Source organism: Corythoichthys intestinalis, chromosome 14, assembly GCF_030265065.1.
Source record: "Corythoichthys intestinalis isolate RoL2023-P3 chromosome 14, ASM3026506v1, whole genome shotgun sequence".
Lineage (NCBI taxonomy): Eukaryota > Metazoa > Chordata > Actinopteri > Syngnathiformes > Syngnathidae > Corythoichthys > Corythoichthys intestinalis.
In genome coordinates, this window is record NC_080408.1 from 14,745,153 (window position 1) to 14,761,447 (window position 16,295).

The 16,295-nt window shown below is 38.5% G+C and overlaps 1 protein-coding gene across 12 annotated transcripts in view; it reads right to left on the bottom strand.

Annotated features, from left to right (window-relative positions):
- LOC130929923 (receptor-type tyrosine-protein phosphatase F-like) overlaps positions 1 to 16,295 on the bottom strand; it is a 464,805-nt gene that overhangs the window by 19,003 nt on the left and 429,507 nt on the right. For all 12 annotated transcript variants that reach the window (XM_057857556.1, XM_057857554.1, XM_057857557.1 and 9 more), the window contains 4 exons: positions 13,836 to 13,959; positions 13,575 to 13,750; positions 4,719 to 4,838; positions 1,843 to 1,997 (listed from right to left, as the gene is read on the bottom strand). In XM_057857556.1, coding sequence (XP_057713539.1) covers positions 1,843 to 1,997; positions 4,719 to 4,838; positions 13,575 to 13,750; positions 13,836 to 13,959 — 575 coding nt within the window. The remainder of the gene's footprint in view (positions 1 to 1,842; positions 1,998 to 4,718; positions 4,839 to 13,574; positions 13,751 to 13,835; positions 13,960 to 16,295) is intronic.

Genomic DNA, 16,295 nt, shown 5'->3' on the forward strand with positions numbered 1-16,295 from the left:
TAGTACAGAAATCTGAAAACAAAGTATATTCGTTAAAGAGAATTATAATACTAAGGGGCTGTGAGATATCAATAGAACCGTTATGTGGCAAGATAACAAATATTAATAAAATTAACAGAAAAATAAATCACATTCATGACCAATTATCGAAAATAGATAGAAAATTACGAACATTTCCGAATATAGCCCGGAAACAGCCGAATGGGGCTGTGACGTCACAGCCAGGAAACAAAAGGTCGAGGCAGGTGACATCGTTGTTTATCGACGAGAGAGTTGCGTTGGTGTTTTATTAAAAAAATCGCTAAAATAGTTCAAACCTGTCGTGCTATGTGGTGTACAAATAGCCATTTGTTGCAATGTTGTACCCATGAGTTCCCGAATGCGAGAAAAAGTGCTGGACTACGCAGACAATGAGTAAAGTTCGTCCCTGCAGAGAGGGCTAATTTTGCAGACCGAGCCTCCGGCATAGCTTTGTGTGGTGCACATTTTACACCTGAAAGCTATTCGAACTAAGGACAAATGAAATCAGGTTTTGCTAAGAAATTGCTGCTGAAAGCAGATGCGGCGCCCACCATACACGCACAGCCACCTAAATGTCCCGAGATATCAAGAAAGAGGACGATGACTGACACTGATGAGACCACCCCATCACCCCAGGCTAAGCAAAGGAGGGGAGCAGCCAAGCTCGAAATGGCCAGAGTGAGTACTCTTTTATAATAAAAAACATATCACGCATTGGATATAGGACTGGACACATGTATAAATTATCGCTCGTAAAATATATACAGCAAATCCTTTAATCCCATTCATATTTGTGTCTGTTGGCAGAGCGAAAACCTATGATAGCACAATAAATTCTTCTATACATTACTTTGTTTTGCGGTCACGGTGTATCAGCTTCACAAAAAGAAATGCAAAACAAACCATTCGGTGTTTCCCACGCAATCTGTTGCCGGTGTTTCATCAGTGTGATTGCTCCCCTCAATGATCGTTTCATTTGGCTGCATTTGCTTTTGTTTGGGCTCAAACTGATAACCCAAAACACCAAAGAAAGGTTCATAACCCTCCTCGTCACCATTCAGGGGATCTCGGGCGCCGGTTGTTTTAGCTTGACAATCGATGCAAATTTCTATTATTTTCTTGGTGCTGCGATGAGTGTAATTACATGAAGTGGTATGATATGAATCCAATAGGCATGCGTTTATGGATAAATGATGGAATATTAGCATTTCCCCACGTGTTTTAATACTCTTTAAAAGAAGGCTTATTTCTAAAGACACTTTGTTTCCAGAAAATGTGGAATTCATTCCACCTGTGTAAATTTTTTTGCATTGTTGAGTGAAATGAATACTCCCTTTAAAATGGTTAATGTTTTTGCACTTTCTTGTAAAAATAAATAAAAAAGCAGCTTAAGGGCAGGTTTTTGTTGTATGGGCATGTTTCCATCGTTCCTGTTGAATCATCAGGATATTTGAAATAAATAATGGACAAAAATGTGTTTGTCTACTATATTAATTAATAATGTACGATGCTTCGATAATCGTGATAATCGTGATAACCGTGATCAGCATCAATACCGTGATCATCGTTCAAAAATCGAATCGTAGCCCCCTGAAAGGTAATCAAATCGAATCGCGGGGTGCCTAAGATGGCACACCCTGACTACAAAGTATTGTTATATATCACCTTTACGATATTTTGTCACACCATTATAAGGAATTGGTCCAATTTCAGAGCCTTTATTTAGTATCAGTTTGGCAAGGAACAGTGCTTTGCTCAAGCATAAACTAAGAAATAGCTTCCGAAATTTTCCAGTGGATGGTGGCTTATTCTGATTCTCACCTGCAGTGCACCACCATGGGTCCAGCATCTGGAGGATTGCATGCCTTGACGCGTCTCAGGAAGGCCAAAATGGGAGTGGGGTACTCGGGCACGCCGTGGTCAGGCCAGGCCATAAATTGGAACTGGCGAAGCTCTCTCTTCTCACTGGAACCATTCTGCAAAAAGAGAGAAAGAAGCTTATTCAGGATGTAATTGCTAGAAGAACATATCGTGCTGAGCTAAAATACTCCTGACAGTGAAAGGTCAAAGCGCTTTAATGACATTACTCGACTTTCATTTGAAAAGCACCAGCGATTTAATTGTCAAACGTTCCTCGCTATTCCGAGGAAAGGTCTCCATTGGAGTCACTCCCGCGGCTGTGATCACCGTGTGGCTGTCGGTGGAGATAAGGTGCGGTGTTTCGAATTAAACCCCCCTCCCGCAGTTCCTTGGAAAAAAAAGTTTTGCGAGAATTGTCTTTCGACGCTGATTGAATCCGAGAACCTTCTCCGGCTGGAGTGGATTTAATTAGCGCTGATAATTGTGCTTTGAAAAGAACCAGAGAGAAGTAAAGGACGTTGCATCTTGCCCGCAATTCAATATGTCATCCAAAACAATAACTGAAGGTTTAATTGGCTTTTGCGAAGAAACAATTGCTAAAATGTTGTAAAAAAAAATCCATTTTTGAAGCAAACCCTTTCCAGTAGGCAAGCAGTCATGAATTTGGTCAGTCGTTGGAAGTTGAGTTATTAACTCAATGAGATCATCTATGAAACAACAACAGTATGAAAGCTGTTGATCTGTCTCCTAAGTTTAAGTGTTCTAAGAGTTATAAAGATATTCAGTGGTCAGTCATAGACTCACCATCAGTTGACAAGACAACTCCCTCAGACATTGCACCACGCTTTCCCGTAGGGGGCCGCCTTAGGCTGAACTTTGAGTTGGCTTTCGCTATGATAAACTCAAACATGCTGCGTTCTAACGCCAAATTCAGGTGGAAACAGGACGAAGGTTTTACTGCATAAAAGCAGGCAGGAGTGTCTCAAGAGTGATTTGGTTGAGGATTCAATGTAATTATAATATTAAATAGCACCAAGCATGCACTTTGAAACGTGAAAAAAAAAAAAAAAAAAAAAAAAAAAAAATCAATGGATAAAATTAGTATAACTTTGGCTTGAAATATTTACGTCAAATGTATGATAACGACCCGTTTTTTGCTTTTAACCAAGAATATAGATTGGTTTACATTCATATCTATAGAAATTCCGCGATCTAAGCATTTATTTCCAAGAATTTTCAACTTTCGTGACAGCCGCCATTTTGGATTAAACAATACCGTAGCTTTGGCTTGAAATATTTACGTCAAATGGAATGATTACTGCCCGTTTTTTGCTTTTAACCAAGAATCTAAACTGTTTTATACACATATCAATAGAAATTCCGCGATCTAAGCATTTATTTGAAAGAATTTTCAACTTAAAAAGCTCTTTGTTTCGTGACGGCCGCCATGCTGGATTAAACAATACCACAATTTTGGCTTGAAATATTTATGTAAAATGAATAATAACTGCCTGTTTTTTCTTTTACCAAGAATCTAGACTGTTTTACGTTCATATTGATAGAAATTCCGCAATTTAAGCATTAATTTGGAAGAATTTTCAACTTAAAAAGCTCTTTGTATCGTGACGGCTGCCATGCTGGATTAAACAATACCACAACTTTGGCTTGAAATATTTATGCAAAATGAATAATAACTGCCCGTTTTTTCTTTTACCAAGAATCTAGACTGTTTTACGTTCATATTGATAGAAATTCCGCAATTTAAGCATTAATTTGGAAGAATTTTCAACTTAAAAAGCTCTTTGTTTCGTGACGGCCGCCAAATTGGATTAAACAATACCGTAACTTTGGCTTTAAATACTTACGTAAAATGAAAAATGAATGAATGATAACTGCCTATTTTTTTACTTTAACCAAGAATCTAGACTGTTTTACATTCATATCTATAGAAATTCCGCAATTTAAGCATTTATTTGCAAAAATTTTCTACTTAAAAAGCTTTGTTTTGTGACGTGTGTTGGATTTTGTATCGCTACACAATAGTGGAATTTAACCTAAATAAATTGTGATTGTACATAGAAAAATGCAAATTTTGCTTTTGTTGAGTAAAATTAAGATGATTCTGCTTTCTTCAGGTATTATTATTAGCCTTTGCACTAAATAAAAAAAAAAAAAAAAAAAAAGTTGCTATTTTGGGCAAAAACTTATACTGTATATGTTAAATATTGCTATTGATCCTGAAAATATAGGTGACAATCTCTGCATTTGGTGATTTTTGGGCATCTAGCGTAAAATTTGAGAATTTTATAGCCATCGTAGGTTTTGTTATAATTGTATAAAAAATTTAATGATGATTTTATTAGGGAACGACTTTGAATTTTTTTATGTCGCAGCTCGTGGAGACTCATATATGCCAAAGGGGGGTCCCTGTTTTGGTTTTAGGTCGCTAGTGGCTTTGGTTTTGAAAACATTTGAATTTAAAGTTTTTGAAAATAGGCCCCCTACAGATCGGCCCAGAGCCCCGTCAACTGATAGTGAAGTCTATAGGTCGGTGCACAAACCGTTCATTTTTAGAGGGAATTTTGTATGTCTATCACCGCCAATGGCAGCCAGTGAATTAAGGAATTGTTTTATGTTAATGCAACAAACTTTGCTGCCATATTCCATCCAAACAAAGGAACAAAAAGTTTTAGACGGTATTTAGACCTGTTTGCTTCTTTACGTGCTTCATATTTGGTAGCAATCTGACAACATTGCCATGAAGATCGGCTGCTTCAAATCAAAATGGCTGCCTTGATATTGACTACTTTCCTTTCCCTACAAAAAAAGTTCAGTACCTTGTAGAGTGCAAAAGTGCGGACGCTGTAGGTGGCCAACTCCACCGTGTCCAGCATGGTGACCTGAATCATGCCGTAGGTCTCGGTTCCTCGCGCCGGCCAGTATTGGTCACACTTCACCTGGCGGTTGGAGAGGGAGAGAAGAGGAAAGAGGAGGCGGACTGTCAGAACAGAGTGTGGCATTGAGAGGAGAGCGCAGAGCGGTGCTGATTAACAAGGAGGGAACATTAGAGGGGTCAGATCAGAGGCGATGCATTCTGTCTCATTAAAAGCTGAAGACTCAGCATCCACCAAAAACATGAACGCCCGCTCTCACCTCCTGTCTGTGTATGTGTGTGGAGTGCACTTCAAAAGGCCACTTTGTCTTTTAGTAGCCTGTGATCATTTCCAATGAGCTAATTGTCAGGTGGCTCCAAGGCCTTTGTCATGTCCCCTTTTTGCAGTTGCACTGCAGAGGATGGGGGAGTCTGAGGACAATGTCATTTCACTCTGTGCCTGCGTGGGTACGTCTGTTTCCCCTCATATAATAAACACGCATTTTAGGTTCATGTAATAGGAACGTTTAGGTGACTGAAATAAAGGTGTCATCATTATCAGCAAAGATAAGAAATATCAATTTAAATGCTTGATTGTCTCCATCTTTCCTGCAATTAGATGGCAACCAGTCCAGGATTTAGCCAGCCTGAGCCGCCTACCATCAACAACCAGTTGGGATGGGTTGCAGCTCGTTCAAGAGCGACAGTAAATAGATGGATGAACTTAACCCTTTATGACTATTTTTAGTAATTGAAAAGCAATGGTATACACATACATGGACATCCCATTTTGAGTCATGTAGGCCACAATATTAAGATTTGGTATACAAATGCATTATTATTATTCATTGTTGGATGTTTTTCATATTATTTTTATATTTTTCAATGAGTTATAAATTAATGAAATAAGAATCAAAAATATCAATAGAAAAACACTGATACAGCCTCCAATGACATGATTTTTTTCCCCCCTTAAATTTGATATACAGGTAGACCCCTGGTTACGACGTACCCAACTTAGGTGATTTCGACTTTACGACTTGTCCGCTGTTTTTACTCCAGTCGTTTTTTAAGAATAAAATAGAACAGAACGCCTTTATTGTCATTACACAAAGTGTCATGAGATTCAAACCTGCCCCATAGAGTGCACACACAGACAAAAAAAAAAAAAGGATTAAAAAGTAAGTGCACAATACAAACACAATAAAAAGACTTTTAATAGTGGTACTCTTGCAGTGTAGGTAAGATGACATGGGATAGCAGCAGTCAGTAATGAGTATTTGTTATTAACAGTGCAAAAAGTCAGTAATAAATATTGGTTATTAACAGTGCAAAAAAAATCAAACTGATCTCGTTAGCAATATGCATCCATTTGAAGACCGCCGCAGTGATATACTGCAGGTAAAGTGAGGTTGTTTTTTTTTTAGTAGTCGCGTAACGCTGTCCTATCCGCCACCTCTCAGGATTGATGGTAAGTACAGTATATTATTTTGTCATTTAATGTAGTTATTTATTAGGTCTAATTTAAATGGTTGATCTCTACAGTAATTTCTATGCATATCTGGTATTTCATTACACTAAATTAAATGTGTGGTCAGCATTCCCTTGTTGCACTCCGACTTGTTTGATATCACACCAGCGCTATTTTCTGTTAGTTTCGAGCATTGCTTTCACATTGGGAAGTGGGAGTGAACGGCAGTTAACATTTCCAGAAGGCAGAAAATGGTATACGGCGTGGGCTTGGCGACTGGCCCCGTTAGCTCGCCATTAGCCCGCTAGCTTATTGAGCAGTGTCCGTTTTCACCACTGGCCTGGTGCCACTAATAGTTGCCGTTTTCCTTGTTAAATTTCCCAAGATTTGGACCTTATTTCCCTTGGTATTTTGTGCAGCCATTGAGGTGTTTTTTGTAGGCAAATATGTCTTTATTGATTTACTTTATAGCATTATTGTACGCTTTTTGTCATGATTGTATTTTATTTTCAAACTGTGTGTTCACACTTTGACGGTGACAAATTAATAAATGTTAGTTGTAAGAACTATGGTGTGATCGGGAATCCATCCAGCCATCCATCCGATCCCATAACACATCCATTCAATTTATTAAATAATATTAATATGACGTATAATTCATGTTTTTGGATAGTTATTTTGGTATTTAGGGGTACTTAAAGGGTTAATTCCAACTTAGTGGAAATTCGGGTTACGTTGCAAGCATAGGAATGGAACTCGTTCGCAACATGTGGACTACCTGTATGCCTATGTCAGCAATAGACATCCATTTAAACTAGGATAAAAGGGACATCTTGTGGCGTCAACGGCAGCCAATGAGTCAATTGAGTGCCCTGTAAAGGGTTAATGCGGTGGCTAAATGTTAAGACCATGTGGAGTGGACAATATGGATCTATCATTTCTTTATTTTTGAGAAATGTTTTGATATTTTTTCATACATTCTTCTAAGATTAAAAAAAAAGAAAAAAACTCTTCAAGAGCCTCTGACTAGGTGATGCACAGTTTTACACAGGGCGCCACTTTAAATTGTGCACAGAAGGCTTACTGATTGTAAATTTTAACCAGGATGAGCTTGCTTCCTCTCCAGTCCATCCCACGAGAGTTTTGTCCCAATAATTTTCATTTATGTGTAATCTATAAAATCTTACAGAGACCTCACAGCTAAAGTCAGAGCCAGGGATCACTTCAACTTCTTCACCTCCAACTATCGATTAGGTTAACCCAAGAGGGAAGCGCCGCAGTGCAGTTAGGTCACATACATGCAGCGCCGAGCTGACATTTTGAAGACCTGTCCGTCTCTTGTGGTGTATGCCACAGATTGACAATGAAAATACAGTAAAATCCTTAACTCTCAGATGATTTAAGTTCCCCTATGAAGGCGGGTCATGTTATAGGGAGAACTAATGTGAGAGGTGGGGACATGCTCACGGTGGAAACATATGGATTAGTAGTAAGGTCTGGAATGACAATCTCACTGTGTGGGCTTGGGTGGCCAATGTTACCCTGCGTACACTGGCGTGCACAAACAACTGGGGGGGCAGGTGCTCAGAGGGAAAAAAACGGCACCTTTTGCAGCGTATGTAACTGGCAGCCCGGCTGCCTTGTAAGAACAATGTGAATTAATGAAAGACAGAAAAAAAAAGCATTGAATATGTAATACGTAATTACATTTATATATATTTATATATTTAAATAATTAGCAACCTATTTCAAACTAGCATGGGTCAACAAAACATTGTAACCAACAGTTTAACCAATGAACTTCCTACTGAAACAAGCAGCACCTGACAAAGTTTAACTGATTACACGTGTAAAAGATCTGATTGGTGAAAAAGTGTCCTCTTCATTGGTTGGAAAGCAAACCTGCACCCACTTGGGCCTATCTGGAATCGGTTTGACACCTGTGTTCTATGGGGTTGAGATCTGGAGACTGGAGAGGCCACTCCAGGACCTTAAAATGCTTCTTACGAAGCCACTCCTTCGTTGCCCTGGCTATGTGTTTGGGATCACTGTCATGCTGAAAGACCCAGCCACGTCTCATCTTCAATGCCCTTGCTGATGGAAGGAGTTTTTCACTCAAAATGTCTTGATACATGGCCCCATTCATTCTTTCCTTTACACAAATCAGTCGTCCTGGTCCCTTTGCAGAAAAAAAGCCCCAAAGCATGATGTTTCCACCCCCATGCTTCACAGTGGGTATGGTGTTCTTTAGACGCAATTCAGTATTCTTTCTCCTCCAAACATGAGAACCTGTATTTCTACCAAAAAGTTCTATTTTGGTTTCATCTGACCATAGCACATTCTCCCAGTCCTCTTCTGGATCATCCAAATGCTCTCTAGTGAACCGCAGACGGGCCTGGACGTGTACTGGCTTCAGCAGGGGGACACGTCTGGCAGTGCAGGATTTGAGTCCCTGGCGGCGCACTGTGTTACTGATAGTAGCCTTTGTTACTGTGGTCCCAGCTCTCTGTAGGTCATTCACTAGGTCCCCCCCTGTGGTTCTGGGATTTTTGCTCACCGTTCTTGTTATCATTTTGACGCCACGGGGTGAGATCTTGCATGGAGCCCCAGATCGAGGGAGATGATCAGTGGTCTTGTATGTCTTCCATTTTCGAATAATTGCTCCCACAGTTGATTTCTTTACACCAAGTGTTTTACCTATTGCAGATTCAGTCTTCCCAGCCTGGTGCAGGTCTGCAATTTTGTCTCTGGTGTCCTTCGACAGCTCTTTGGTCTTGGCCATAGTGGAGTTTGGAGTGTGACTGACTGACTGAGATTGTGGACAGGTGTCTTTTATACCGATAACTAAAACAGGTTGCCATTAATACAGGTAATGAGTGGAGCCTCGTTAGACCTCGTTAGAAGAAGTTAGACCTCTTTGACAGCCAGAAATCTTGCTTGTTTGTAGGTGACCAAATACTTATTTTCCACTCTAATTTGGAAATAAATTCTTTAAAAATCAAACAATGTGATTTTCTGTTTTTTTTCCCCACATTCTGTCTCTCATGGTTGAGGTTTACCCATGTTGACAATTATAGGCCTCTCTAATCTTTTCAAGTAGAAGAACTTGCACAATTGGTGGTTGACTAAATAGTTATTTGCCCCACCGTATTTGAAGATGCGCAATGGAGCTTAAACGCCCGAAGAGAGCCATGGGTTAAAGGAACAATTAGTAATATGTTTCCACTGTGTCATTTTCCCTGATGTTTTACATTCAATACAGTATTAGTGAAAGATTGAATGTGTGATGTAATTCTCAAGATTTCGAATCGTTCCCCAACTTTCTTTAGTGTTTTACGACAGTTAGAAAATGACTAGCATTAACGACTAATTCGCACATTCAAACATTGCCTGTACCACTAATAAAGGTTTTATGATGGCGACAAATTGACTTTACACAACATTCCGCTTCCTCAGTACAGACAGAGCTCTTAATGCAGTGGCCGGTGTGATTGAACGCACAATAAACACGCGCTTATGTATGACGAGGTGAGCTCTGCTTTTATAAGCGTGTCGGCCAATTTACCTAAATGACTGATGGCCTCTGGAGTGGCTAAATTAAAACATACGATGTTATGTTGCTGTCGAGTGCTTACCCCTGACAAAGGCGCTTGCTGTATTCATATTTATACTGATGGATGGAACGGAACAGCGGGTAATTATTTTTCCTTCCTTCAAGGCTTCCTTGTTACTTGTAACTGATTGTTATGTGAAGGTTATATTTTGAAAAACTTTCCCAACATTATTTTTTGGTGTTTTATAGTCTGACTGTATTTTTAGAAGCGGGCAAATGTTGGGTGACAATCCTCTTAACTTCAACTTAAAGAGTTTTCTTCCTCCCGTCGTCTCAAGGGCCAAATGCAGGCAGGGAGCATAAACACCAGCCGTAAAGTCGACCGTGGCTGCAAAAACATATTAGTATTATATGTGTGTAGTGGTAATGAATGAAGAATGTAATTCTCATTATTATGGAAATCCGTCCAGCAGACAGGTGCAGCAGGAACAGATTTAAAGAATCTTTGGGAACGATGGCGTCTGCAGACTGACTTTGATCAGGCTGACAAATCCAGCTGAGCAGAAGCAGGCGGCAAATAAAGGCCTGGATGGGGAAGCTGCTGCTGGAGTGTATTTTTGAGGGATCATTTGACAATAAAGGTTTTCATTAGGAGGCCTCTCTAAGGTTACGTTTCATTCACCACTTTTTTATTACGCAGAATTACCAGAAAACCACAACTTTGCAGAAATTGCAACATTTGTAAGCTTTTCACATTCATTTTGATAAAACATTTTGCTGCACTAGAAAATCTGTCTGTCGTTTAATCAACCAAATATGTTGGATTTTTTTCTAATATTTGTGGGTTTGTTATACATGTTTGTCTTATTTTATTTTTAACCATCCTGTATTGGAGTGTTTTGACTTAAATTTGAGTATTTTACATTACATTTATGAGCATCTTTTGGTGGGATATTTTTACTTATTTTCGAATATATATATATATACACATATATACATACATATCCAATTTTTTTCTGTGGCCTATACTACGAACTGAGTTCAACCTCCCCAGAAGTAATCCAGTTTACCAGCGGGTAACCGGAGTTGACAAAACCTGGTTGTCTAGTTTGTGGTCAGTCGGTGCTACGACGCTGATTATGAGGTTGATTAGTCGAACCTGTGTCAACCCAGTCAGAGTTACTGCGCGTTCACATAAAAGGGGGCGGACACCAGAGTCAAACACTACTTGTGACGATACGGGCACCTTACTTCACGGAGGAGGAATGCGCGATGATCATGCGGAGTTATGAGGAATTAAAATCCACCCTCACCGCGAAATCGAACACCGTTTCAGCGAGTAGAACGCAACGGGTCTGTTGACAGCGAATTTACAGATCGTGTGATTTATGAATGCGTCAATATGCCAGTTTACTTATATCCATGCAAAGAAATAAAGCCTGCTGTCAGGACAATAAAATAAGATTTGGTACGTTAACAGTATGAAATAATTTATCGCGCATCACCACATGAAGCAGGATAATTGTATGTTTAGTCCCATTGACTGTATGTCCTTCCCCCCCTTAGTTTGGGCCTAAAAAATCAAGCCCAACCCGAGCCCGATCAATTAACTTGATTTGCAGGCCCGAGCCCGACTCCCCCCCCCCAAATTTTATGTTATCTTTGTGAGGACTCAGGAGAAGAAGGAAATGCGGGGATGCCATGCGTTGTTGCGTGAATTAAAGCCAGTCTTTTGTAACGAATTTTCAGTTAAACAAGACTGAGAGATTGAGTGTGATGAGTATTCGATAAACATTTATATCTTTTATTTGTGCGTCTGTCCTATCAGTGGATTTGACATTTAATTTAATCTCTTCGAGTTGGCAGAAAAAAACGCAAGTTTTCTCAATGTTTACATAGTCTACATATTTCTATGATTATTATTAACTCATTTACACAACGAAATAACGCTGGAAAAGTCATCTTGTATATGAGAGCAAAGCTCCGCATTCGTTTACATTCAGCAATTTCAACGATCAATTTGAAGCGTTTCCATACCCCACTTCAAATCGCACGGCATACAGTGTTCTTACGCAGATATTCAGCATCACCATTGGAATGCATATATTGTCCCTGGCGAAAGAGCGCACGGAGAGGCACACAATCTGCCCGTTTGTGAGGGCCTGACTTCGGCGGGTTACATTATAGTGACGTCCGCCTCGATCAGTTGGCACAGGTTAAGAATTCCCTCAGCTGAAAATCTTTCATGGAGAACATCTTCCGGGTACGCCAGCGGATTCTGGCGGTCTCCAAAAACCCGTGCACTCCGAAGTACAATCCGCGCGCCAATGTCGTATGGGTCGTCCAGGTACGCTGTCATTGTCAGGAGGACACGTCCGCGGAGGAGTGCTGTTTAATTATAGCGTGGTTAATTAGAATTCTGGGGTTAAGCAAGATCTAACTCTGAGACGACCAGGTTTGGCGTGTGGCGTGTGTTGCCATGGCAACACTTCTTGGTTCCAACATATCCACCTTTCGTAGTCTCGCTTAGCTGCGAACTTAGGTCGCACGTGATGAAGTTACTCTCGAAGTTACCCTGCTAAGCCAGAAAACTGGCTTCGTAGTATAGGCCACTGGTCTTATATTTGCCATTATTTTCCAATATTTCGCACTGTAATATTGCAGTTTTCTCATTCTTTTTAGTCATTTTTTAAATTTCAACTGCTTTCTAAAATTTTTGTAATTTAATGTATTTTTCTTGAAATGTATTCTTCCTGCAATATATGTTTATAAATTTCAAATCTTGTAATCAATATTTTATGTAAAATAGTTATACATTTATCATCTCACACTGATTATTTTTTAATTTTGTAATTGTTTTGGATTATTCTGTAATGTTGAGTGTTTTCCATCAAACATTTTAAAACTCTATATGTTTATGTTTTTGTTTGCCAATGTTTGACTAATATTTGTGTATTCTTATCCTCCCAAAATATTATTATTATATATGTCGGGCTGCAGCTATTGATTATTTTAGTAGTCGATTAATCTATCAACTAGTTAGTTCGAATAATCGAGTAATCAGATTAGGAACATTTAACGCAATGCACAATAAATTTTAGGAGTACGAAGGATTAATAAAATTGCACTTTCAAAAGAGCATTATATGTGAATACAAAATTCCCGAGTGTTTCTTCAAACTATACAGAATTGCACTTTCCTTTAAAAATAAATTAAAATACCTGAGCTTCACCTCAAACGATATAAAAAAATGAATAAATGAGGGTCTAAGTACAACAGGAGAACAATTGGCTAACTTGCTTAGCAAAAGTTTCTATCTTAAATGCTATAAAATGCTAACTTTTATCCCCCTTACAATGCTCTTAATAAATCGTTCAAACACATACTCCCACAAAAAACGGCTAATTATACTTATAAACTAAATTACGAATACATAAAAAAACATTAGCTCTAATAAAAAAATTACCTTACGTTGGTCTTCACAAGGAGCAGCTGTATTCAGCCATGTTAAATGAGTTATGTCTGAGTCACTGTCGCCACTAGAGGTTAGTATATCCACCGAAATCAATCAAACTAAATACAAAGACTATCAAAACAAACTATTACAACGTCACTCAATGTAATTCAATACTCAAAGCAGCAAAATTTGATTCACAGCTTTTTTCTAATCGAATTACTTGACTTAATCGATTAATCGTTGCATTACCAGATCTATGTATTTTTTTTTCCCCCTTTAGAATTTTCAAGTATTTTCCCATCCACTCTGTCTTTTCATTAGTTGCTACAATTGTCCTTACCCTAGATTTCTCTTCTAGTCGTGTCATCATGACAATAGTGCTGGAACGCTGCTCCCACACCATCCTCCAGAAGTCGCTTAGCGTCTCAGGAAGCGGTCCCTGCGTGGCGATGTAGGCGTTTTGCTTCCTGTAGCCGTCGATGTAGTTGGCGTTGATGTAGTCGCTTCCCGGCACAGCTGCAGAGAAAAAGCATCTATTCACTTTACATTTTCCAGATTTTGCGAGGAAGCTGCCTCCCTTTAGTCGAGGTTTTACTCTTACCGTCGACAGAAGTCAGCACCACTCTGGAAAGGTCGTAGGCGATTACGTTGGCGTAGCGGTTCTTTGGCTTGTTCACTTCCATGTTGGAGTTTTCCCAGGTGAATTGCTGGCCCGGATCAATCGACTAAAGAGATTAAATCCCAAGAAGACATGTTAACAAAGATTAGAGTAGGGGGCGGTATCATGACACCGATATCAGATATTTAAGACTGGTTCAAATTTGGCTGTGTTATATTCTCAGCAACAGCAAGAACCATCCCTGCATTTTACGTAAGTTCATTATTATAGTGTTTTTCAACCAACGTGCCACGGCACACTACTGTGCTGTGGGGTAGTGTCTGGTGTGCCAGGGGAACATAAGCGAATTTTAAGGGGGGGGGGGGGGGGGGTGTCATTGCATGTAAGTGACTTTCCTATATATATAAAAGTTGTAAAGAAATAAAACTGCAACAAAAATGAATGAAATTAACAATAACATATATTTCTGTAATGGGTCAAAATTATTTTTTGAGCACCTTAGACGGTCATTTGCTTTGCAAATAATCCCCCCCCCCCACATCCCCCCCCCCAAAAAATCGAGAAAAAAAAATAAATTTTTTTTTTTAAATATTTAAAAGATTTTTTTCATTGGTTGAAAAAATTTTGTTTTGATTGAATCAACTTTTTTTGGGGATTGAATGATTTGGACACAAATATCCTAATCATAATATGGCCCAAACACAAAAAGGATTGCTTCAATCAAAACTTTTTCAATGAAAAATTAAGTGTTCAAATGCAAAATTTTCAATCGCAAATATTTTTTCGCATTCAAAAACTTTTTCTATGATTGATTTTTTTTTTTTTTTTGATTGAAGTAGTTTTCTTTTTGAAAATCTAGATTTTTTTAAAGCAACTTATTTTCGATTGAGTAATAAAGACAAAAATGTCCTAGCCAAAATGTGGCCCAAATACAAATCGACACTAATTAAATAAAAAAAGTTGCTTCAATCAAAAAAACAAAACAAAAATCAAAGAAAAATAGCTTTCAAATGCATTTTTTTTTTCGTTTTTTAAATTTCAAATTTGTTTTTGAATTAATACACATTTTTTATTGAAGCAACATTTTTTGGTTGAAAATATATATTTTGATTGAAGCAACTTTTTTTTTTTTTTTTTATTGAAGCAACTTTTTTGTGGGTTGAATAATAATGACACAAATCTAATTTTTGACTGGGGTAACTACATTGGCACAACACCGGTGGGCGTACCATATTCAATGGATGACGATCCTGGCTAAAAGTATTACCTAAGCAGCCTGATTTAGAATTCCCCTCAAGAATGATAGGAAACAAAAAACGCTCATGGTCAACTTATTATTACAAATATTCTTGAAAGTTAATTTTATTGCTGACACTGCGTTTCGGGGTCATCAACATGTTGTGGCCCCCCCACTCCAAAAGTCAAACTCCATCTATGCAGGGGAAATCATCCACTTTCATCGACTTGATGTAAAAAATTTTTAGAAATTGAATCCGCAAATGCGCAAAATCCGATGTCTGTGCTGTCCAATGGTTGGTTATCATGCAATACTATTCAATAACAGTAGGTGTCAATCCATAGCTAATTGTTTTGTTTAGTGATGCGGAAGAGGTAGAGTGGCATTGAGGTTAGTGGTAGCTGCTAGCTACTCTGATACTTTGTAGCAGTGAACTCTCTCTTGGTCTCATCATTGGGCGCGCAGCCTCACATTACACACACAAATAGAACCCAAAAGGGACTGCCGGCAAAAATCGATACGTGCAACAAGCCCAGGTGTCACACTGAGAGAAAAAATCTGATTATAAAATGTGTTTCTTGCCCAGTCCCATTCTGTTGGTGTTTTTAATCATTAAGTGAAGTTGGTGGGTTTTGGGGGGACAGCAAGCAACCAAAACGCAAAAATATATCTTGACTGAAACTGAAATGGGTAGAAAATTAAAATCATAGTGACTAATTATAACCCTCTTTTTAAGTCTGGTCAGGTTCATTTGACCCGGGGCTTGTTTAATTATCTAAAGGTGTCAGATATGGGAAAAATGCCAAATAACAATGAATATCTCATTAACTCCACTACTCAACATTCGAATCAATAGCTATTGGATTGTCTGTCACACATCATGGTTCAAGAAGGATAGTTAACTTGTTTTTCATTTTTAAAAATGCATGTTTTTAATGTAATAAAATGTACGAAATGAAGTTTCATTTTATACATTGATTAGAATTATGACAAAAATCTTAAGGTTCTTACAGTGGGTCAAACTGACCAGAACAGTCGCAGGATGTTTAAAATAAATATTTATTTTCTCATTCAGTCTGATGTTACCCATATAATTTGCCATTTTAATTCAGGTTTCATTATAATTTTTATATTGTTTTTCTTTTATGTTTGTACTGAGACTGAATGAACTGAAAGGTGCCCTTCGGTAAAATGAATTATTACAT